The following is a 24,435-nucleotide window of genomic DNA, read 5'->3' as shown; positions in this document are numbered from 1 at the left end:
AACTCTCGGCCAATGGCCCAGTTTGGGGAAGGCACTCACATGTCCCTTTTTGTTATGTGCAATTCCTTGAGATCTTGCTTTCTGCCCTGCGCAGTGAAAATAAAACATTGTATTGAGCATAAAAGTATCCAGCCTTTAATGTTCCCTGAGAGCCATTTCATCTCCTCCATTTTTCAATACAGGTAGTCCTCGACTTACATCCGCAATTTGAGGCCAAAATTTCTGTTGTTAAGTGAAACATTTGTTAAGTGAGTTTCGCCCCATTTTACGACCTTTCTTGCCACAGACTCACTGCAATTGATAAAGTTAGTAACCTGTTGTTAAGTGAATCTGGCTTCCCCATTGACTTTGCTTGTCAAAAGTTTGCAAACAGTGATCACATGACCTTGGGACACAGCAGCGGTCACAAGTAAGAACGAGTTGCCAATTTTGTGAATTTTGATCACATGATCGCCAAGATGCTACAAATTTTGTAACTGTGAAAAATGGTCATAGGTCACTTTTTTCAGTGCCATTGTAACTTTGAATGGTCACTACATGAACTGTTGTAAGTCGAGGACTACCTGTACTGACAACACCAATTATCAAGGGCAGCATTCTTATAAAGGAAAGGGAAAAAAAGGGCAATGTATAAATCACCATAATTGATATTTGCAAATTGCTGCTTATGCATCAAGGCTTGCAATACTGTTGGGTTTAGGATTCCAGCAATATGATCTTTATTTATTTTATTATTTATTTTATTTTGTCACAACAATATATATAAGCATCACACAAAAAGATTATATAGTATATACACATATATATGAGGAAATATTAGGAGGTATAAGCATATATATATATATATATATATATATATATATATATATATATATATATATATATATATATATATATATATATATATATATATATATATATATATATATGAAGAAAAAAAGAAAAAAAAGAAAAACAATAGGACAGGAACGGTAGGCACGTTTGTGTGCTTATGCACGCCCCTTAATGTGTTCCAAGCACTGATGATTCTGTTACAGAAGTCATATCTTCTGCAATCTAGATTAAAGTGGTTGACATTAAGTTTAAATCTATTGGTTGCTCTTGTATTATTGCAATTAAAGCTGAAGTAACTTCTTTAACATCCAGTGCGGGGGGGGGGGGAACCCGCTGCGTACCGACAACCAAAGAAGGACAGAGAGCATAATAAGCCCAAAGCTACCAGCCCCCGCAGACTGAAGGAGAAACAATTCCAACGCGCGCCTCGAGACAGGCAGAACCCAGCGACGAGGCGGGACAACTCGTTGCTAGGATTCGCAGCTCGAGTTATACGATTGGCTGTCAATACACCAACGGAAGGCGGGGCCTGTAGTAGGAGCGGGTGTCGTTCTTTGACCCCGGAAGCGTTTCCACGGGGTGAGCGGGTGCTTGGGACGCTACACCGGGTTTGAATGAATCGGGCTGATTCATCGTGGCCCGGCTGAGCGGAAGGTGTCGGGCGGGGCGAGGCGAAGTGGGATTCCGGCAACCACACAAACGGCGGCAGACAGGTAGGCCGCGTGTGGGCTACGCAGGCGCTGAGAGGGGGTGAGAGAGCGCGACCGCCGGGCTCTGATGGTTGGAGAAAAGGGAGCCGGTCGGGCTTGTGGAGGAGCTCGTAGGGGGCTGTTTCCAGGCGGGTGGCCGTTGGTTATCTTCCCCCTCCCCTCCTCTACCCCTTGTTCGGGACTAAGTCTTGCTGAGGAGACGGCGCCTTTAAGCTCCCTTCGAGTCTCCTTTTTTAAATCCCAAGAGCGAGAGGCCCTCGGTGGAAAAAGGAAACTTCACGGAGGTGGTGAGGAGAAATAAAAGTTCAGCCGGACGGAGCTCTTGCCTCGAAAGGCGCCTTATCTTGACCCGGTTTGGGTGGACAGTTCGGTCCTGAGGGACGCTGGGTCTCTTCCTCTAGAGGCGGCTGAGAAAAGAGGCGCCCGGCATATGAAAGCAGGCTGAGGCTGCCCTTGTCTGCCCTGAATGTCTATGGAGATTCAGCTAGTCGTCCAGGTCGTGGTTGTCCCAAAGGTGCTTTTTTTTTTCAACAGTCAACTGGACTTTCTTGGGTTTTTTTCTTTGAAGATGTTTCTCTTCTCATCCAAGAAGCTTCTTCAGCTCTGACTGGATGGTGGGAAATTGGAAGGATCCAACCCGCCAGTCAGAGCTGAAGAAGCTTCTTAGATGAGAAGCAAAACGTCTTCAAAGAAAAACCAGAAAGTCGAGTTGCATCTTGGGAGAAAAAAAAGCACTTTTGGGATATCTATCCTAAACTACCAGTGAACTTTACTGAATTTGTTGAGCGTTTATATTCCCTTTGAGCCGTCCCGGCCTCACTAGGAGTTTAAGAGAGTCTTTATTCTGGTAAAGTTGCATCCCTTTGAAGTTGGAGTGATGGACCCCCCTGTTAAAAAACAAACAAACCCTTGTAGCCCCTTTGGTCTTGAAGCCTAAAAAAGGCCTTATTTGGATTATGAGACTTCAGAGCGACTCTTCCGATGCTGAGCAGCTCTGGTGCCCTTCGCTTGGCCCATTCTGTGTGTTCCTCATAGGAATTTTAGAAACGTGAAACAAAAACATTATGGGGGCCTTCCTGAAGGCATAGATCCTGCTTGATGGTAGCTCTAGCTGGGAAGACTTTTGTACTACTTCATCTGATATGACAGCTGCACCTGTTCCTGGAACTGGAGGCCCATCAGACTAGCAGCTTGGTCACTTCATAGCTTGACTACTGCAATGTACTGTATGTGGAGCTGCCTGCAGTGGCATGGGAATGCTTAGATAACTTTTATTGTCATTTTTTTCCTATGAGCACTCTTGCACGCATTAAAAATGAAATTCTATTGTCTGCTCTCAAAAGTGTACACATACATAACACACACATAGATATGTTGTATACATATATATGTATACATACATACTGTACACCAGGAGTATCAAACTGGTGGCCTGTGGGCTGGATGCATCACGCACATGCCATGCCCACCCCAGCTCTGCAAAGGCAAAATTGAGATACATCATGATGTCACGTGATGTGATCGAGTTTGACATCCGTGCTGTATACATTCCTTCCTACATTATACATTTACATGGGTATACTTTGCGAGCTGCACTGGTTGTGAGTTTGTTTCCAGGTGAAATTCAAGGTGCTGGTCATTGCCTATAAACAACACCTTGCATAAGACCTAGCCAATTTGATCCAGCCGGATCAGCCCATTTTGGGTTCCTTCAATTAATGCCTCCAGTTGGGTTCCCGGAAGTCAGTTTTTCTGACTTCCTGGCAACCTACTATTTGAAAGTAGGTTCCCCCACAAGGTCCAGATGGCCTCAGCAGAAATTTCGGGTAGCCTTGCCTGGTTCTTCTTCCAGGCTTGGGTGAGGTGATTAAAGACCCCTTTAGGTGGTATGGATTTTTTTTCCATTCCTGTCCAGTTTGTGGTCTTTTATTCCTTGTTTTATAACTTGTTTTTCCTTGTTTACTTGGGGACCACTCAGAGTTATTGGGAATTGGGTGTTATATAAATTTTAAACATAATTTCTTTTTTAAATATTTTGAGGAAATCGAAGGCTGGCATAGAAGAAGGCAAAATTAACTACTCACATTTTTCCAGCCTCTACAGGTCCAGTATACAGATAATCTTTGAGTTACAACAGGACTCGAATTTCTGTCATTAACCTCAGTGTCATGTGACTATTGCTTAGCAATGGCAATCTGGGCAGTTCCCATTGCTGTTTTTAACTGAAACCCATCAGTTGTTAGCTGAAAACCAATCCTGATCCAAACTGTTCAAGGCTTGGTCCTCCCAGATCCAAGCCTCCATTCCCCAAGCCAAGGTAGGGGATTGCCTCTCCCTCAGCTCCCCCAAGTGCTTATTCTCTGCCTCCCCCATCCCTGCCAATCTTGGCTACCCTGCACCCTGCCTTGCAAGAAGCTCCTGAGCCACAGTGCAGCACAAACCCTAGGACATCCCAGTTGAACCCAGCACTGCAATACAAAGTTGCAGTTGCCCTGGGAAGCTCCAGTCTCCCGGGAAGCCCCAGCTGCCCTAGCCTTCGGCCTAAACACACAGCCACTTTGCATTCTGAGGCCCTGCCATCTTGCACTCCATTGTCCCAGGTGATCTTTGCCCTCTTCTTGCTCTTGCTGCTAATAAGGCATGCCCATCCTGGTCCTTTGTGAAGCAACTGCTGTCCACACAGGGCCTTCTTCCTCACCTCTTATGAGGAAGCTGCTGTTACTAAGCTCAGGAAGAAAGCCTTGCCCAGCCAGGTGTTGTCTCCTGAAGAGTCAGTCTGGGCATGCTTTGTCAGCAGGAGGAGCAATAAGATGCCAAAGGTCAGCTGTGGGTGACGATGTTAAGGGATTGCAGAGTTCATGGGGCCAAAATTGCAGAGATGGGGGAGGAGATGGGTAGGTGGGAATTACACCACCTCTGCTAGTGTAAGTTTGGGTGGACAGCCAAGTGCCTGAATTTTGATCACATGACCTTGGGGGTGTTGCAGTGGCCATAATTTCAGGAACTGGGCATAAGTATCATTCGTTCAGTGCTGCCATAACTTTGAACAAATGGTCTTAACACAAGGGCTACCTGTAGTTCATTTAGCATATTTTAGTAGATAATATTTTCACCAGTTATTTCTCAGAAGTTATTCTTGCCAAGAAAGCTGTTGGATGCCTTTTGCTTTTGTTGCTGTGACAACAATATTTAATTTCATTATTATAAATTCTGTTCATTTTTCTGTACTTCTGCTGTAAAAAGTAGATTTGAATGCAAGAATGCAAATACAATTCTACAGATGATCTACAGATCTGAAGGATTAAAAAATAAAGCATTTCCATTTACTATCTTTTTGCATACAGTATCTTTCCCTGTATGTATACAGGTAATCTTTAGTTAACTGTTACTTCCCCAGTGACCATTCAAAGTTCAGACAGCTCTGAACAAGTCGTACTTATGACCAGTCTCCAAAATTTAGGCTGTGCTAGCACCACTGCTGTCACATGATTGCAATCCAGGTGCTCAGCAACCAGCTTGAAGTTATGGTGGTTGCAGTGTCCTGCAGTTACATGATTACCGGTTTTAACCTTCTCTGCCAACTTCCCACAATCAAAGTTAGTAATTGCAGGTGGCTCCCCTCCCACTACTTTTTCTCCTAAGGATCTCAACTACGGAATATGAGATCCCAGGGATCTTATACTCCATAGTGTGCGCCTACAGTAGCCACTCACCCTCAGCCAGCATCAGCCATTACTTGCTGGCTGTGCTTGTGCTATGACACTGCAGTCACACACCCACAAGCCTGCTTGCAAGCTGCCCAGGACTTGAGATTTCCTGCCAGCATCCCCATTGACTGTGCTTGTTGAAAGCCAGCTGGAAATCGTGAGGTGGTTCTCATTGATGATTTTTGGTTAAGGATGGCAGTACAGACTGCTGGGATTGCTGTTGCTAAGCGACGTAGTCATTTGACATTATGCTTTACAACCACATTGCTTAGCTTATGCTTATGTGGAAACATAAGTTCCAATTGCTGTTGTTAAGTAAGGTGTAACTGTATTTTAAAACTCAATTGGCTTTGTTTTAATATACATTCGATTATATATTATATTTATCTTTCAGCTATTGTTGGTGTATATTGTGTGAAGTTTGTCCCATTTCAGTGATTTAGGACAGGTAAAAAAAGTAACTTTTCTATTACTCAGATTTACACAATAATCTTTCGTGATTTCTATTTATATATGTAAATATAAAGTTTTCTGAATTCAAAGTAGTAAATGAAGTGAATTACCTCAGTGTTTTTTATTTGCATTTTTGTAACAAGCATGTGTTTTACTTTGTTTCTGAACAAACAAGGAGCAAAATTAAGAAATTAAAGAGGGAAGTAGAGCAAAATTTGGGCACCAAAATCTATCATTAGCTGTCTGTTTCAAATAAATAGCTCACTCAGAAGATTTAAAAAAAAAAATGCTTACTGATAATTTTGTACTACATTCTTATCTGTCTCTTAGGGTCTGCCCCAGGGATGCCTTCATAATAAGTGTTAGTTAATTGGGATATTTTAACTGGATGAAGAATGAAAACTAGAAATGTAAAATGTAAAAAGCTTAAGGTAATTAGGAAGTCCTGTTTGTGGACAGCTTTTGGAGCTCATATTCATCAATTATTAATTTTTGATGATTCAACAGCATTATCTATGACACGTAAAAATATTGAATGTCATTCAGCATTGAAAAATGCAGGCATTCCATAACAGATAGTTATGGAAACTTGATAATCATCCACTACACGGTCACAAATGCTTGTGACCAGGACCAAATTGGGTTCCGATCAAAAAATTCACAATTTTTTTTGTGGCCAATTTCCCCTTCCACACCATTTTTTTTGTAAGCGCCAAATTTCTAAAATTAGGTTGGGGTCACAACCAAATCGGTTTGCGACCAAAGTTATGGAACTAATTATGGTCGTGACTACAGGTTCTACTGTATATCTACCTCAAATTTACCAAACATATTTATTATTAATGGGATTCAGATAACATGCTAAGTAAAAATCCAACAGTCTAAATATACATTCATATATTTTATGTCTCTCATGAAGCCCTGCTTTGCTTATAGCCTAGTTTTCTGAGTGAATACATCTGTCTGGCTTCAAACAGCAACCACAATCTTCCACATTACAATATGCCAATTAAATAGAGGATAGAATGCTAACAATATTTCTTCTGGAAACTGTTCTCTCATGTTTGAGAACTCAGTCCTTAATAATTCACAAAACAAATCTCTTAGTAGTTTTAATCTGTTGATTTTAATTTATAAATTTGACTTCAATAAGAATGGTACTTTTCCAGTTAGTTCAGCTTATATTGTAGATACAGCTTGATTTAATTTTCCACCTATCAATACATAGGATAGCCTGTGTTTCTTAAATAAACAACTCTAACTTTATTTGCCAAATTGAAACTATTTTGTTTTCTAAGCTCTATAATATGATAGCCTGAGATGTTTAAAAAAAGTTCATTTAAGTTTGACCTATAGTATATATTAAGAGACCTAACTCCAAGGTGAGTTGTCTTCTTCAGCATCATCATATTTTTCTGCATTCTGCCTTTCTGCAATCTTTTTAAGATATTTCATTGCATTAAACTAATTAGGAAGAAAAGAGAACATACATTATTTTCTTAACTTGAAACAAACCATCTTATTTGGGGAAATGGGGCAACAAAAAAACACAGGACCTGGACAAAACAATTTTAAAATATCTGCTTATAAATCCTGTCTTGAGAAATGTAATGCAAATGGTTTGTAGATGTGAACAATCTGTTGCTGCAGTTAGGAATAGATTTCTCCTTTCAGTGTTGTATAATAATACTTTTTGACTATTTCCCATGCATGAAAAACCCAGAATTCTTGATGACTCTGAATGCTGGATATAACTAAGCAGAACAAAGTATATTTAAGCAGCAAATGATTGTTCCAATATTATGTTAACAATACTGATATTTCAGCCCAAATTCTGGCACAAGGACAAGGACAGATATATGTGTTAATACTTCAAATTTAAAATTGCATCTCTAGCAACATTTAATCCAAAGCGCTTTTCAAAAGGCAACTGGACTTTTTTGATTTTTTCCCCTTAAAAAGGTTTTGCTTCTCATTCAAGAAGCTTCTTCAGTTCTGACTGAATGGTAGGGAATGGAAGCGAAATGTTTTTTAAGAAACAAAAAAACAAAAAAGAAAATGCAGCTGCCTTTTGAAAAGTACCTTTGGGACAACCATGACCTGAATGATTGAGACTCTCCATAGAAACCCACATATGCATTGCCTTCATTAACTTTGTCTAACATGTCTAAATTGCACAAAACAGAATTTTATCAACATTTTATAATAAAAAGAAATTAATGTAATTTATTTCAGACAATTTCTATTTGACCACAAACTCCCCTCCAGGTTCACAAGACTATTGATTTAAAAACCAAATTAAACTTTCAGTTGATTCAGGGATGGGTCCACAGCTGTCAGTTCTCCAATTCTATGGAGTGATCATTCCATGGGATTTGGAGAATTGGCAGAAAAGGAGCCACTTCTCCCACACACCCATGCCTCATAGAGGAAAAGAAAGAAGGGAAGCTCTTTTCAGTGCCAGCTTTCCATTTCCCTAGCAGAGTGGAAGACACCAAAGAACCACTTACCTTCCAACAAGGGAAGGGAAGTAGAATGAAAGAGGCACTTCTAAGTAAAGCTGTGCCCATAGGTGCCAGTGAAAGAGCAGTTCCATCATGGGGCTACCAGCTGCTCTTCTGCAGGCAGAGGCATGGTGGAGCTACTTGTGATTTCCATGTAGGGTTGCTGGCAATGCTACCAGGAAGCTGTAGGTAGTTTCACTATGACTTCCTCACAAGGCTGCTAGTTCTGCCAACAGTGTTGCCAGGAATAGCTTTGTTTTGTTTTGTTTTATTTTATTTTATTATTTTATTTTATTTGTGTGTGTGTCCACCAATCAACTGATAAGACTGCTGGAATTGTGATGCCTTGATGTATCTCAGTGGTTTACAGTTGATTGCTGGACATACAGTTAAACAGTTCCCTGTGGCTTAAATCTTGCAAGGTGCGGGCAGCTCTACTGGGGGGGGGAAGCATCATTGTGGGTGGCACTCTTGCAGTACAGCTGATCCTCGGGGGGGGGGGGGGGAAGTAGATTTTTTTATACACAAGAGAACTTGCACCAAAAGTCCTGCTTCTCTTCTCCCAAGCAGGGAAAGCAGGGAGAATGGCTTCCAGTTCTCTAATTTCACAGAAATTCGAGAAGTAATAGCAGAAATCCCACTTACCCCATTTTTCTTTTGGAGGTATTTTTGGTTTTTGGGAAAGCGTGTACAGGTAGTCCTCAACTTATGACCACAATTGAGCTCAACATTTCTGTTGCTAAGCAAGGCAGTTGTTAAGTGAATTTTGCCCTATTTTACAGGTTTTTTTTTGCCACAGTTGTTAAACAAATCATGTGATTGTTAAGTGAATCTGGCTTCCCCCATTGACTTTGTCAGAAGCTGGCTGGGAAGGTTACAAATGGTGGTCACATGAACCTGGAACAGTGAAACTGTCATAAATAGTTCGGGTTTGGCCAAGACCCAAATTTAACATATAAATAGCAGAGTATTTTCTCTTTGCAGTGGGGAAAGGAAGAAGTGTAGAGGAGCCCTAGGTGCGGTTAAAGATAGATCAGGCTGATATTTTGTGAAGTAGATAGAAAATTAAGAACAGATAGTCCTCAACTCACGACCACAATTGAGCCCAAAATTTATGTTGTTAAGTGAGAAGTTGGTTGTGAGTTTTGTCCCATTTTACAACTTTTCTTACCGTATTTGTTGAGTGTATCACTGAAGTTGTTAAATTCATAACATGGTTGTTAAGTGAATCTGGCTTCCCCATTGCCTTTGCTTGTCAGAAGGCTGCAAAAGGTGATCCTGGGACACTGCAACTGTCATAAATATGAACCAGTTGTCAAGCATCCAAATGTAAATCACGTGACCATGGAGATGCTGCAACGGTCATAAGTGTGGAAAATGATCATGTCACTTTTTTTCAGTGCTGTTGAAACTTCAAGCAGTCACTAAGTGAACTGCTGTAAGTTGAGAACTACCTGTATACGTTGGGTTGTATTTTTTTAATAGAACATTCTTATACTGTAAAAGTTTGCTTAGAGCTGAAACAGTGTTTTAGGATATAAAATGAAGATTTTTTGAACGATAACTTGATTAATTGTTATTTGCGTTTCGTAGGAGCTTCAGTTTGCATCTAAACTTGGAGACTCCACTAAGAACTGGAAAAACATTGTAGAAAAAAGCTGAAAACCAGGTGAGTACAGTGTAGAATTAAGTACATGAACTGGTTCATGGCAGTTCTATTTAAATTGCTCAAAAATGTCATTCTAGCATTGAGGATATTGAGAAAGGCCATGTAAATATTTGTGTATTCAGTTTCAGTTCAGCTCATGCGTTATGAAGAAAAAATAACTTTTACTGATTGATCTTTACCAAAATATTCACATTGTATAAATTGGATCCTATATTCACATTGTATTAACTGGATCCTTGATGTTGATTTGAGATAATTAACTAATTAAAAGTAATGAGAATTCTTTTGGATTATGCCCTGTGGGCATGATGATAATTCTATTTTTTTTTTAATCTTTAGGGAAACCTTTAGTATTTTTAAGTTTTTGCTTTTGCCTGGCTACAGTTAGACATAATGTAGTAAGATCAGAGACATAGAAAGCAGCATGTAGCTAGAGATAGATATTAACCTAGAACTTCAGGCCATCTTGCTTACTGCATTAAAGTTCCGGAAAACCACTTCTTGATTCATAGCAGCAGCTACATCTTTTGCCTTGGAAGCTGCTCCTAGCTGACTCTGCTCAGATGTGCACACAGAGCAGCCTCTGTACTGTTGTTTCAGAAGTATCTCCTAAAGGTTTTGGAAAGCCCTCTTAAATATTGTATTCAGTCTAGGTCACAGGTGGAACCAGGACCTGCCAGATGTTGGTAAACTACAGCTCCCAGCAATTCTAGCCAATACGGATGATGGCGGAGACTTGGGCTGTTTGAGTATTTGAAATGCTCCTTTAAATCATTTGCACAGTCTTAGTGAGGAATGCTAGATGTTTTTATTCATCCAGAAGTCGGCACTTAGTGACATGCTAATAGTATTAAAAATGTTTCCAGTCACATTACCATGTTGCATGTTAAATATTTTACTATTAAAGCAATATAACAAACAGCAATGAGATTCATTTTCTTTCCACAGTATTTCATATTTAATGATATATGCAACAACTATGTAGCCCTTAATATTTTAACTAAAGGCATTTAATGTTTACTTTATGGTGTTATTTTGGTGTAATGAGTTCATTAAAAAAAGCTTTTGATGCTAATTCAGAAATCTAATCTGTTCAGTGTCTTTCACATGCAGTTTTGATGCTAACTGACAAGCTGTAAGTTAATTAGCACAGAACTTACTAATGAGGATGTTAAAAATCACTTTTGAATTATTTTTATATTGATGTGTTCTGGATAAATTGAAGGAAATTAATCTGCTGGTGTTGAGTTTTCTTTGGTTTGCTGTGCAGATGCTTTTTGGGGGTAGGTGGGATCAGAGGAGGAAATAAATGAATTTTGCAATAAAAAAGAGAGTTAAACAAAAAATCTTATCTTTTTTAAATCTGGGGATAACCCAAAATCAGTACGCTTAAAGTGCAGTTGTTAATTAGTATGGAAGACAGCTTCTTGAATTAATATGTGGTGTTAATTAACAGGAAGTCTGATGTTGTGTTGTAATTACGACCAATATTTTTGACATAATGAGTGACTGAAGGTGAATTTTATGGAGAACAGTTTGGTAAACACATTAGAACCTAGATATGCTATCTGTTTGTTTCTTTAGGAAATATGGATCGACTTCTAAGACTTGGAGGAGGAATGCCTGGTCTAGGACAGGTTAGTATCCAGATTATCAGTAATCTTTTTTGAATTTAGATTACAAACTTAAATCTTGCCCCTCCCTGGAAAAATAACCATTTGAGGAATTACAGAATTACAGTTCCAGAAATGGTATGTATAATAAGTACAAAAAAGTAAGCATATGTTTTTGATAGATTATCTGTCACATTGTAGAAGAATATCTGCACATTGCAGTGTCCTCTGTCACCTTAAAGTTTGACACTGACTTTAATTTTCCAAACAGAACTTATATTTGCTTCCTTTTATTAAGAAGCAAGATCTTTTTATTTGTCATATATTATTATACGTTCTGATCCACCAGGTGTTTGAAAAGTTCACATGATTTTATAAACAAAGTCTTCCCCAATTAGTTAGCAGATGTTATTCTCAAACCTTTTGCATGTGTCATTTATGCTATTGTGACAGGGCTGTCACTTCTGTTCTATCACCTCAAAGTGAGATCCCAGATCTGCCCAAAGTGTCATCCAGCTCTCTGGATCAGGTTTGCAAAAGATTAAAAATCCTCCCACAGGAAGAATATCAGTAATAAAACATAATCACACCATTGGATCCAGCTATGGAATACGCCATCTTTTTCACTCTTGTCATCCAGATTAATCTTTCTTATCTCTATAGGAATGACAATTTCAATCATGTTCTTGACTTATCTATACAAACAGTAGTTGCAAAGATTGGGCTGTTGGTCTGAGCTCCGAGCTTGGCAATTTGGTTGCCAACGTTTTGTCACCATTTGAGGAGACATCATCAGTGCGCTTTGAATTGTGCTCGTCTGTCAGAGCACTGGTCTTTAAATACCTTACGTAATGCAAATTAGTGTGGATGTTGTTTGTTCTTTTGGTCTGACTTCGGACTGTTTGATTGTCTGGTTACTGAGGCACGGCCTATGGTTTGTTGTTACTCTGGTTGTTATTACTAAGATGTGATCCAACATAGTTCACAAGAAGTTGGACCACATCTCAGTAACAACAACCAGCCATTCAAACAGACCGAACCAGACCATGACTCAACAGTATCTGAACAAACAACACTAATTTACATCACACAGACGGTACTTAAAAACAAAGACCATGCCTCAGTAACAGCAGCCAGCCAATCAAACAGTCCAAAATCAGACCATGACTCAGAAGTAGCTGAACAAACAACATCCATGCTAATTTGGATAACATAAAAAGGTATTTCGAGACCAGTGCTCTGCCAGACGAGCACAATTCAAAGCACATTGATGATGTCTCATGGTGATGAAACGTTGGCAACCAAATTGCCAAGCTCAGACCAACAGCCCAACTACCAACCTGAGTTACTTATATTCAAATACATTTCAGTTGAAAAGATGCCCGTGGATGTTTATACAACTGCTACCCACTGATTTCAAAACAAATAAATGAGAGCCATTTTATCAAATAGCAGTGTTGACTTTATTAGTGCTAGACAGATTACTTACTGTCATTTTTAAATTGATAAATCATTTGCATATTATTTTAAAATATGATCTATAGCAATAATAAAATTGTAAAAACGATCATCAGAACTATCCAGCCAAAAAGTACCCTAATGAATACTTTGGTGTATTTTTTAATGTAAATGTAAATGTAAAATGCCTCAGCAAAAAGGATTGTTCAGACATGATGCTGAAAGGAAAGCAAATTATCTCTCTGTTGTGAAGATATTCTAAAGTAAAAGTGCCACCACAGAGAAAGCTTGCTGTTTTTCAAATGCATAATATATTTCTAATGCTCAGAACTATCAATGCACTTCTGAAGATCTTAATGCATGAGCAAACTTTATAGATGAAGGTATTCTTTTGGCTTTCCAATGGCTGAGGAGCTAGATGTAAAACTATTCCTTTTGACTTCATATTGTGAGCTGTATTTATATCTCTCCATATTTTCAATTATAGCCTTTCTGCTTTAATACAAAGGATACAGACATTTTTCTCCCTGAAATTGAATATTTCATAGAATTTTTAAGACTGCACTATTAGTTTAGATATTTACTTTAGGTGATTGTGCAGCTGATCAAGTGTATAGTGTATTACCCAAAGCAGGCTTTTCTTTTTAAATTTTATAGCAAGTATTTGCATTTTACACTTTCTTCCAGGTGCTTCTCAGTGAATACTGTTTAAAAATACATTTTTTAACACTATACAATTGGAACACTTTTCCTGAGCCTCATTCTTTAACACAATAAGAGATTCATAATTATTGAAGTTTTTCTTAGTTAGAAAATTAGGAAAAGAGAGACATGCTGAATTTCATTTATTAACTGTTACTTTGTTCTTGCAATGCAGTATGGTGTAATGGTTAAAGTCCTAGACTGGAAGTGAGGAAACCCAAGTCCTCGTGTAGGCATGAAAGCCAGATGTGTATCCTTGGGCCAGTCACTTCCAGTTCAGTCCTAATCAGCACACCACTCTGCATAAGATCTTGCTGCATTATGTACTGATAGCTTTCTTGTAAGAACAAGGTGACACAAATAATAAGTAGACTGCAATCACACAAGACAAATACTAGGGAAAAAGCCTCAACTTTGTTGTTTTTTGTCTCCTGCAGGGATCTATTTTGATAGTGTGGGTTTGTGATAAATAAGTCAACATATTTTTAAAATAAGCAAGAAAATTGGTAACTATCAGCCTCCTTTGGTTAAGTAATGACAACATAATTAAAGTAATCTGTCTCATTATGAGTGACACCTTTTTATAAGATGGATTGTCCAAGGTGTGAAGCTAGTCCAGTTTGTCCAGGAAGGCAGAAATCTAGAGGCATCTAAACATGGAAGACTGAATACTGGTTGCCTGGAGCCTCTGATTGAATGGGAACTGTACTGCCATTCCACACTGCAAAGCATTAAATCTTTTCAAACAAAAGTAAAGAATTTTGTTGAGTATTTTCCTCCATACTCTGTTTCATGCTGGTCTGGAGGTTCTCAAATATTTGAGATTTGGGGGTTTACAGACAATTGGAGAAATGGTCTCTTCCAGTTTCAGTTAGTTGAGGCTTCCACTAAAATCAAGTCTTTCTATTAGCATAAACACCTTAGTGGTGCAATCTGCAGTATTTTCTTACATGTAGAAATTTCTGAAGTATGGAAGTTTCTGAAATGCAATTGAACAACTGTAGAAACAAGTCTTTGATAACATGGGAGAAAAATCCTGCTTACAGAGGTGTTGAAGGTATTTTTTAGACTAAAAGCTAAATAGAAGACCTTTGGAAAAACATGAAATTCTAATGCATCTCTGCTTGGTAATGCCCTATCAGCAAAATAAGAGACTTTCACTAATTGTTTCTGTATCGCCCTGCCTTCTAAAAGCTATTCTGGACAATCAACAGGGAAATGATGGTGGCATGTAGTTCGGAGAGCCCCAAGAGGAAGGAGAAATTGGGGATGGAGATAGTGGAGATAGATGCTAGAAAAATGCCACTGTTGTAAGTGTCCATATCATGAATATTGTAATAATAAATTACAAATTACATGTGAAAATAGATTTTGAGTCTCTTTTACCTGCTTATATCCATGCTTGGATTTGGACTCCATCATCACTTACAGGACTGTACAGGATTGTTAATTTGTAATATAACTAGATTTCTCTGAGGATTTTTGTACCTTAGTAGGTAAACTTGGAAAGTGAGCAGAGTTGGTCTGGTTAGCATTTCTATAGTGGACCAGAATCCCAGGCTCTCAGTTCAACTGGGATTTTGAAAAAAAAGAAAAAACAAAAACAAAAACAGAAGCCTAGGAAAACCATCTATGCAATCCCGCCAAGGATGGATGCAATCATCAAGAATTGAGCTGAACTTTTTACTTTTTATCTCAAGATTAGATTTAGACATGTGACTGCTGTAATTGGTAGGATTTCAGCAATTTGAAAGTTGCAGTCATGCTGGCTATCCTTATATGATGGGACCTCACAGAACTATCAATGATACATAGTCTTCCTATGTTTTAAAAATATTCCTTTGGATTAAAAAGATATGCCTGATTGGTTATATTTGAATTGTTTTCTATGATAACAAATTCTCATTCAAATACTTTCTTCACTTTTGAAGGTAAAATGTGTTAATGGCTTTATCTCCCAGAGCATTTTAACATGAGCATTGTATGTATTGTTCCCTGTTTTACCATAAAATTTAGAATACAGTAAATACTGGTGATAAAATATTTATAATATTTGAAACTTTTCTTCATGAAAAATAATGCACATTATATGGGATAAACTTCTGTATGTGTGATGTGTTAAGATTACTCTCTTTTAAGTAGAATATAGGTTGGTTGGTTACAAACTATATATTTTGCCATGATTATGCATAATAATTGAATGCATGTCCAACTTAAAGATGAGAATGAGATTCATATGCCCATGAGTGACGTGAATTGAAATTTTATATATATATTTCTAAATTTAAAAGTAGCTTATCAAAAATATTGCATACTGTGTATAATATCACATAATTATGACAAAAGTCTAGATAAACAATTCTAATATCCAGCATAACCTTTTAGAATTAGACCCAAATTACTTTTGAAATTTCCTCTGTTTTTGAAAGCAGTTTACTTTCTTAAGCAAAGAATTCCTATTGTTGCAAGGAAACAAAATAGTATACAAAATAGTATATTAAAATTGTGTAAACTAAAAGAAACTGCACCAGTATAGAAGATTGACGAAAGGTCTGAACATGATAATTAGTATCATTTTCTGCTCTACCTGTCTGTTTCAATGAAGCATATAGAAATCAAATCTGACCTGTTACATGTTTTTGAGACCACCTGGGTATTTTTGTGATACCCTTTGGATTTAGACTAAATGTGGATATAATTTTGCTGCTCCTGGCTATTACTCACTACATATTTCTGATTATCAGTTGAAGAACCCTGCATTCAAGCTTTAGAAGTGGGCACCCCCATATCTCTTTTCTGTGCCCAAGAAGAGACGATACATGCCTATGATAAGCCAGGGTTTGTTGAATTCATAGTTTGCTTTCGGCTAAGTTCCCAGAACATTGATTTTGGATTCGACAGTACATTTGAATGTGACTATTACCTTCTGGAGAAAAGGGTTAACAGTCTTTTAAACTAGTTGGTTGCACTTTTTCTGACACAGAAGTGTATATTAAGGAAGGTAGGGTATAGGTGAATTTTTCAAGAACTAAAAATGTTTTCATGGATTGTATTTTTTAAAGTTAAAGTTGTAATACATACACAGTATTCTGCACTATTTTTTTTGCAACAAACATGCAGAAGAGCAAATAATTCTCACTTCCCAAATAGCAGATGTAAGTATACATACTTCTTCATAACCTTTATAATGAGCAGCATTAGAACCATTCTCTTGTTCTTACATTTGCTGGTATCCCTAATGTACACAAAGCATGTGAGAGATAGGACATAGCTATACAATTGCAATGTTCTCAGCAATGGTTCAGAATTTACCCATGTTATCTGGTAAATTTAAATTAAGTGTTCTTGCTGCATTTCCCCTTCTGAATTTTAAAATGTCATTTCGAGTGCACAATAGCACTGACAGCTGGTGACATGATGACGTGGGTGGGTAAATAACCCAGAGTAACACTGTATACAGCCCTCAAAAAGAGTAACCGAAACGCTAAAAAGTCTGTCCTTCGTTACAGAACACTATATCTTGTCATATTTGCTTAGTGCAACTTCAGTTCAGTGCTTTAAATGGTACCCAGGGGGAATAGCTAGAAAGGTAGATCTTTTATTTTAAAAATGAGCATGGAGGAGGGGTGACCTGTCTCTTAGCCGTGTTAGCACTTCTACTGGAAATAAAGAAGCAAGAATTGCAAATAGCTATTTTGTTTGAATAATCGGCTTGCCAATTAACCATCAAGTGCTTCCATCTGTGAAATTGTTGATCAGATGGGTTGGTTGGGACACTTCCAGATTAGGGCATTGTACATGGCACTTGAAAACTGTCACTTTGAAAGGTTTCAAGTGCTGCACTGCTTGATGCTGTAGAATTGATAAAACCTGTAGCACTTAAAAGACCTGCCACTGATCTAAAAATCTTGTTGAATCTACTGCTGGTGTAATACATGTAGATCTTAACCCTGTAATCTAATTTCATTTTGGATTATGTAATAGTGATGCCTTTTAAAAGGACTAAATGTAAGGACTGTTTATTTTAATCTTTCAAGATCAATATAGTAAGTTACTTTCAGATACTGCCTTAGGCCTCTCCTTTGAAAGCTTTATGAAGTTTGATACTTCAACAGTCTGATGTATTAGGAATTACTGTAATATCTTTTACTTTGCCATTTATCTGTCTACAGATACATTTTGTATTTTTATTTAACTGTAGTGACATCTCTAAAGTTGTAATCTTTTATAAATATGATCAGTCAGATTTAAAAGATAGAATAAAAACATATGTTAAAGAATATTGGTCCACATCTTTTCCTAAATAGTTTCTTGAAAAAAATATAAATGCAAGATGAGGGGACTTTTTATATTGGTCTTATTATGCTCAGACTGCCCTTTCCTGTTCTGCTCTTTAAGTAAATTTTGAAAACATGAAGCTGTGAGTAGAAGTTCAGTCTTGTTCCCAAAAAGGAAAAAAGAAGGAAACTTGCTTCTAGCTTACACATTTCTTCCTATGTATTGGGCTAAGCATATTGGGCTATCCTACACATTACAAATCCTCCTTTGAAGATAGAAAAGAATGCCTTCTGCTTGACAAATGTAGACTGAATCCCTATCCTTAAGTGTTTTACTATTGTATTTAACTTCTTCAGTAGTATAACTGAATTTAAATGTTTTTAAAGTTTCCCCCCTGAAATAAAAATAATAGAAATCTTTATAAATATTGAAATGATCCAACAATGAGGCATAGACAACTACTTGAAGCCTTTTTTTCCTTTCCAAAAAATATAGCTTTCAATGTGGCTTTGCTCAGAAGAGAGTCACCATATCAGCCTGTTTGCATTTCCACTTCTTAAACATTGACTCTTCCCTCTTTGACTGTTGCTCTCTTGGTCATGCATTTGCTCTCAAATAGTTTATATAGAGTATTATTATTTAGATTATTTTAAGTCATAAAATCCAAAACACAGATATAATCAATATTCCACATCCTTTCTCTTGATACTCTTTTAAAGCATTGTAAATGTCTGTAGCTGTTCGGTTTTTAATGCTCTAATAACCTCATGGATGGAAAATAATTTCTATTGTACCTAAGAAGGAAATCTTACAGTACCTTATTATTAAATATATATATATATTGTTCCTGTATTGTTTTCGCTTCTTCCATCCTAATTTCTTTCACAAGTACTTATGGACTCCTGTAACCTTATTTAATCAACTACACAGTTTCTCACTACATTTCATAAAGTAGACTCTTTTATGGTTTGTTACTTAGTAGAGTGCAGATATCATCTAATATAATCTGTGGGCCCAATTTAAAGTTCAAGAGGTAGTCCAATGTATTCTGGATTGGTCTGGACATAGATATTCTGGATCATTGCCAGGAACAGAAATGTAAAATGATCTTTATTAATCTATACCCTAATATGGAAGGAACAGAACTGTTTATATCGCCTTTGCTTTTTAGCAGTCTAGAATGAAATTGGCAAGCAGGGTGATGGGAAGGTGATATGTGCAAAATGTCACACAGGTTGATAAAAATGATTTTTAATCCATGCTAATTTTAAATATGACTGAGACAAACTGATAAAATTTGCAACAGTAGTAGTCCCTGCAATGAAAAACTGCTAACAAGTTTGTAATGGGCACAATTAAAAATGTTTTGTGCAAAAAGAACAGATGTTTTAGCAAATTATGATATCTGTTATGGCTGCACTGGAGTTCATTGTTGCTGATTAAGATGGAAGTATAAAGGGTTAACGCACTTTTATAATACCTTTCGTAAAGTGCAGCACTGAGTCTACAATTTTGGTCATAATTTGTGATGGTCATTAAGCGGCCTATCACATAACTGCCCAGTTTTATGACCTTTTTTTTTTTTTTTGAATGATCATTAAGCAAATACAAAGGTCATTAAGCAAGCCTGCTGTTTGCTATGGAACATTTTTTTCGTTGGAAAACTGAAAGTAAAGACTGGTGTCCTGCAAAATCATTGTAAATTGCAGTGATTGCAAGACACAACAAATGGCCCTCATTGAGGGCTGGTTGCTGAATACCCAAAATGTAGCCAGATGATGTGGGTGGGGGATGGGGTTTGTCAGAAATTTGAGTCTGAAGTCTGTCATAATGTTAAGGGATTGCTAAGCGATCGGTTATAAGTCAAGGACTACCTGTACACTGATTAAAAATAGAGTCAGTGTTCAACACGAGAATCTGGAAGTGGAAATGGAGTGAATCATAAAATAAGGTCATTAAGTAAACACAACAGTCAATAAGGCAGCCCACAGTTCACTACGGAGCACTTTTTGCCAGAAAACTAAAGTAAACATTGGTTTCTGGCAAAAAAATTGTAAATTGCAGCCATGTGATTGCAGGACACAGCGAATAGCCATAAATGAGGGCCAATTGCCGAACAACCAAAATTTGGTCAGGTAAGGAGGATGGATGTTGTCAGAACATTGAGTCCTGAGTAACTTTTTCATAGGTCTGTCATAACTTTAAGCAATTGCTAAGTTACCCATCTTAAGTTCAGGACTACCTGTATACCAATTAAAATAGAGTCACTGCTTAACATGAGAATCTGGGAGTAGAAATGGAGTGAATTATAAAACAAAAATATTTCTCCTTTATCCAAAATCTTTCCACACCTCAAGAAATTGCAACAATGGCCTAATTGAAAAGATCACTCTGATTTCAGGGCAGATCTGTCAATCACTCATTTCCTTAACCACCTGTGATGTTTAACCTAAAGCTCATGAGATCTAAAAGTATGTAATAGATGAGTTTCACTTATTGAGCATGCACGCCGTATCATCAGTATACACAGGCTTCAGTCCCAGATCTTTTACTTGTTGAGCTGAACAAGGCTGAATGGGAGTTCTATGCATGTTCCTTGCACCCTGGGATCCTGTGCAGAAATTCTACTTTCTTTCAAATTTACACTGTGAGACCTTTGATTCAAATGTGACCTGCTTACAGTAAGGCAACACCCAGAGAATGAATCCAGGTATACACGGAACTAAAGGAGAAGGACCAGTGTACACGATCCAGTTCTACAGATCAAGAGTCATGGAAAAGGCTATATAACTGGTTGAACGTTGCTTGATGAACCTTACAGTGGAGCAGAAGTCTTAAGCCTCTTAATTTGGCCTACAACTACTACTTCACACAAAAGCTGTCAAAATAGTGGTATTTAGATGTTGTGTTCTACTCCATATATTCATGTTACTCAAATTATTCTTAGGTGGCTCAATTGTTAGTAAAAATATAAACTTAGTTATTTACTTCATTCTATTTCTGTGCTGTTCCATTCCTAAGACTTATTGTCAATTGGGCCTAACATCTCAACTTTGCAACTTCTGATACAATTAGGCACAATTGCAGTAACATGTTACCGTTTCCTTTGTTAAAGAAAATCATTTGTCCCAGACTTCTATTGTAAGTCTGCAGACTGTTGTGCATTTCAGAATACTTGTACCCTTGATTACTTGTAGGTCTCCATATGTGTGCCTTAACCATTAGATCATTCACAGATTACTTCTGGTATATAGTGCATAATAAACCGTATACATAATACAATTATTTTTAAGAGGAAAATGCCTCTTTTTGTGCCATCTGAAGTAGCACACACTCTCAATTGTCTGTAGGTGTAACAGCTGAAAATCTGTACTCCAAGAGTTAAGTCAGCATGAAAGAATTCATTTCCACTTTAATGACCTAGCCTTGCTGGGTTAGGACGATGGGGAACATGCTTCTGACTTGCACTCCTATTGCCAATTAACACCTCCTATAACAGGTTGTCTCAGCTAGTCATTGAGGCAGAGGCAGTAGAAGTAGTTTACATGCATCTTGTTTTTCACACTAGTTGTTTAATACTCACAAAATTAAGTATTAAAAGGTTCCTATTTTTATTTTATTGGGTAAGAATAAACATGACAGTGTTGGATAGTTGTACATTTGCTTATGTCTGTTTTGTTATGTTTATATTTTAAAGGGGTTTTAACTAAAGAATGGATGGAAATAATATTGGATCTAGCTATCTAATTTCATTACAGAAATATCCTTTATAACAACATTTTTAAGAAGTGGACCACTTTTTCCACATTTAAAAACTTTTTTTTAATGTAGCACGATTAAATGGGGAAGATTATTCAGTAGGAGTTTAAGTGATTTTTTTTAGGTCTGTGATTCTGTAGCTGTGACTTTATTTATTTTCCATCATTTACATTTAAAGAAATGTATGGTGACGTAAAGGGCAGTGCTCTAAAATGACACTTTGATTCATGATAAATCAGCAGGTATTCTAATAACATAATAAAACTGGCTAAATAATTGATACCAGTTCACACTAAGAGAAAGGTGGAGTAATATACCTAAAAGTGTTAACAAATTTGCTAAAAGGCCTGAGTAGATAACACTTTAAGGCGTTAGTTTTATGCTGTTAGAATGGCAAATGCCTTTTTTAACACTTAGTCAACAAGGGCTGCCCAAGGAAAAGTCACAGCTTTTATAGTTGGATTATATTCGAATGCTCATGAAGAAAAGTAATGCCTCATTTTAAACCTCGCTGGATTGATTGTCTTGATCTTTCTTCTATTAGAGTTTTAGAAACATTGTATATGTATTTTAAAATGCAAAAATGTTTTTTTAATTGTAAAAAACTACCTTAAATTCTGCATTAGCTAATAAGGAATGGCTAAAAGAAATGATTGATGCAGCTTACAGCTGATGCGATTGCCCTGCAGGCAGGTCAGTTCACTGTCTAACACTTGGTAGACAGTTTAGTCAGAAAGAAGCATCTGTTTCTTTTCTTAAAAAGTATAATCAGGAATGATTTCCCTCACTTGTTTTTGTATGCACTGGATACAAAAGAACTTTTAAAAGCCATAAAGTTGTGTTATTTTATTTTTGTGTCTTACTTTAGTTGTAAGTAAACGACCAAATTGCTTCGGTTTTAGTCTTTGGTGATGATGTTAGCACATTGATTCTCTGGGGATTCTCATGCATCTGGTATATCAGCGAAAAGTATATTTACTTTTCATCACCTTTGTAGATCACTGGTTGGAATGGAAAATGACAGGCAGATGTGGTTTGATGTATAATCTTAACAATTTAATATACAGGCGCTGTGCATCTTCATTAATGTTACCCAGTGGTAAATGGGAAGGGAAGGTAGGGGAGAAAACAAGAATCTTCTACAGTTTGTGGTGTACAGATATGCCATCTTGCATGTCTGTGAGCTTATACATAGGTACAGAAGAGTGTAATTTAGGTACATAGGTACAGAAGAATGTAGTTCCATCATTCTGGTGGAACTAAGGGTGCCCAATGCGCCTTGCTATTTACAGACAGTCATTTTCTGGCCATCGTTCTTGATTGTAATTTGGTGGATCAGTATCTCTGTATTTCTTCTAATCTCTTAAAAATAATTTGCTGTAAATTACTGAAGTAAATATTACAAAAGTAAAAATTATTTTCTTTTGTACTTAGGATGGTAACTAAATAATTTACATAACTGAAGATTTTAAATAGTTTTGTTTAAATAGATATCCAGAATTTTGCTTCAAAACAGTACCATAATGAATCATATTTGTGTCATTTCTCTGAAAGTATTTATTCTGAAATACCATAATAATATTCAGAAAAAGTGTATGATAGCGGTAGCAATTATGCACTCTTATACAAAACACTATATTTTCAAATGAATATGTAAATAGGCTCTATAGCTGAATTGGCACATATAAGGCTAGTTAAAAATAGCAAGCCTAGGATAAAAGAATTGACTCTCAATTGTATTTGAGAAACATATACCAGTGGAATGACAACATGCAATGGAATTGATTAATTTGTCATTATTAATATCCTGAACACCAAATCTATTCTAACTATTGAGGAACCCTCAAGATTAAGCACTATAAGTAGAATGAGAAGTCCTGTTGACCAAAAGGCTGTTGGCTTATATCAAATGAAACTATCTAGTTTTTCCTTGTTAATCATAATATTATTATATTATGATATAATATAATCATAAGATTTTAAATCAACTAGTTGAATACAGTATATGGTATAGAGCACATTAGGGAAATTTGTTTAGGAAATTTTGGAAGATAGAAGAGGGAATAGGATATAGTTGTATACTAACTTGTGGTTAAATTAAGAAACTTTGTTGACATCAGTGAGGGCAAAGCACTAATATTTAAAAACCCGTAGAGAAAAAGATCTTCTCTAAGCAAATACACAAAATAACATAATAGTTCAAAAACTGATATTAGCAGAGTGAAATATTAAAAGTTACATTCTGTTCTTAGTATTATTTTAAATAGTAATATAAGGACCAATTGTGTGATAAATCCAAATTATTTAACAGTAATACTGCTTTTTTTCAAAAATTAATTGAAAATGATTGTGTATAAAAGTAGGAAGTAGAACTGAGTATTCCAGAGTGCTGAGCAGTAATGTGGAGAGATCAAAATTGCTGAAATTTTGTTTCTGCCACTAAATTATATGTTTTCTAATATAGTCCTTCCTTATAAAACATTCTTAATAGTTACCCGTGCTTCCTATTAATTATTTTCATAATGGCTATCATGAAACTTCTGTTTCATGGTACAGCTGTTGCCATGAACTGCACTCTCATTTGTAGTATTTAGAGTGAGGTCATTTGCAGGAATTAAAAGGATGATTTCTGAATTGTGGGCTGAATTCTGTGAATCTCCTGTAGCTACCCACTTCATCTTTGAAAATTCACATATTGATATTCTAGGGCTAAGTACATCTTCATTATATTTAAATAGTTTAAATAAT

At 36.8% G+C, this 24,435-nt stretch overlaps 1 protein-coding gene across 2 annotated transcripts in view; it reads left to right on the top strand.

The window, feature by feature from the left end:
* The first annotated feature begins 1,405 nt into the window (after positions 1-1,405).
* PSMD14 (proteasome 26S subunit, non-ATPase 14) overlaps positions 1,406-24,435 on the top strand; it is a 56,590-nt gene continuing 33,560 nt past the window's right edge. The window contains exons 1-4 of one of the 2 annotated variants that reach the window (XM_058191699.1): positions 1,409-1,547; positions 5,646-5,699; positions 9,802-9,877; positions 11,462-11,514. In XM_058191699.1, coding sequence (XP_058047682.1) covers positions 11,467-11,514 — 48 coding nt within the window. In that variant the 5' untranslated portion in view covers positions 1,409-1,547; positions 5,646-5,699; positions 9,802-9,877; positions 11,462-11,466. Of the gene's footprint in view, positions 1,548-5,645; positions 5,700-9,801; positions 9,878-11,461; positions 11,515-24,435 lie in introns of both variants that reach the window. The other variant, XM_058191707.1, reaches the window with a different exon arrangement.

This window comes from Ahaetulla prasina, chromosome 1, assembly GCF_028640845.1.
Source record: "Ahaetulla prasina isolate Xishuangbanna chromosome 1, ASM2864084v1, whole genome shotgun sequence".
Taxonomy (NCBI): Eukaryota; Metazoa; Chordata; class Lepidosauria; order Squamata; family Colubridae; genus Ahaetulla; species Ahaetulla prasina.
This window is presented reverse-complemented; position numbering and strand designations above follow the sequence as displayed.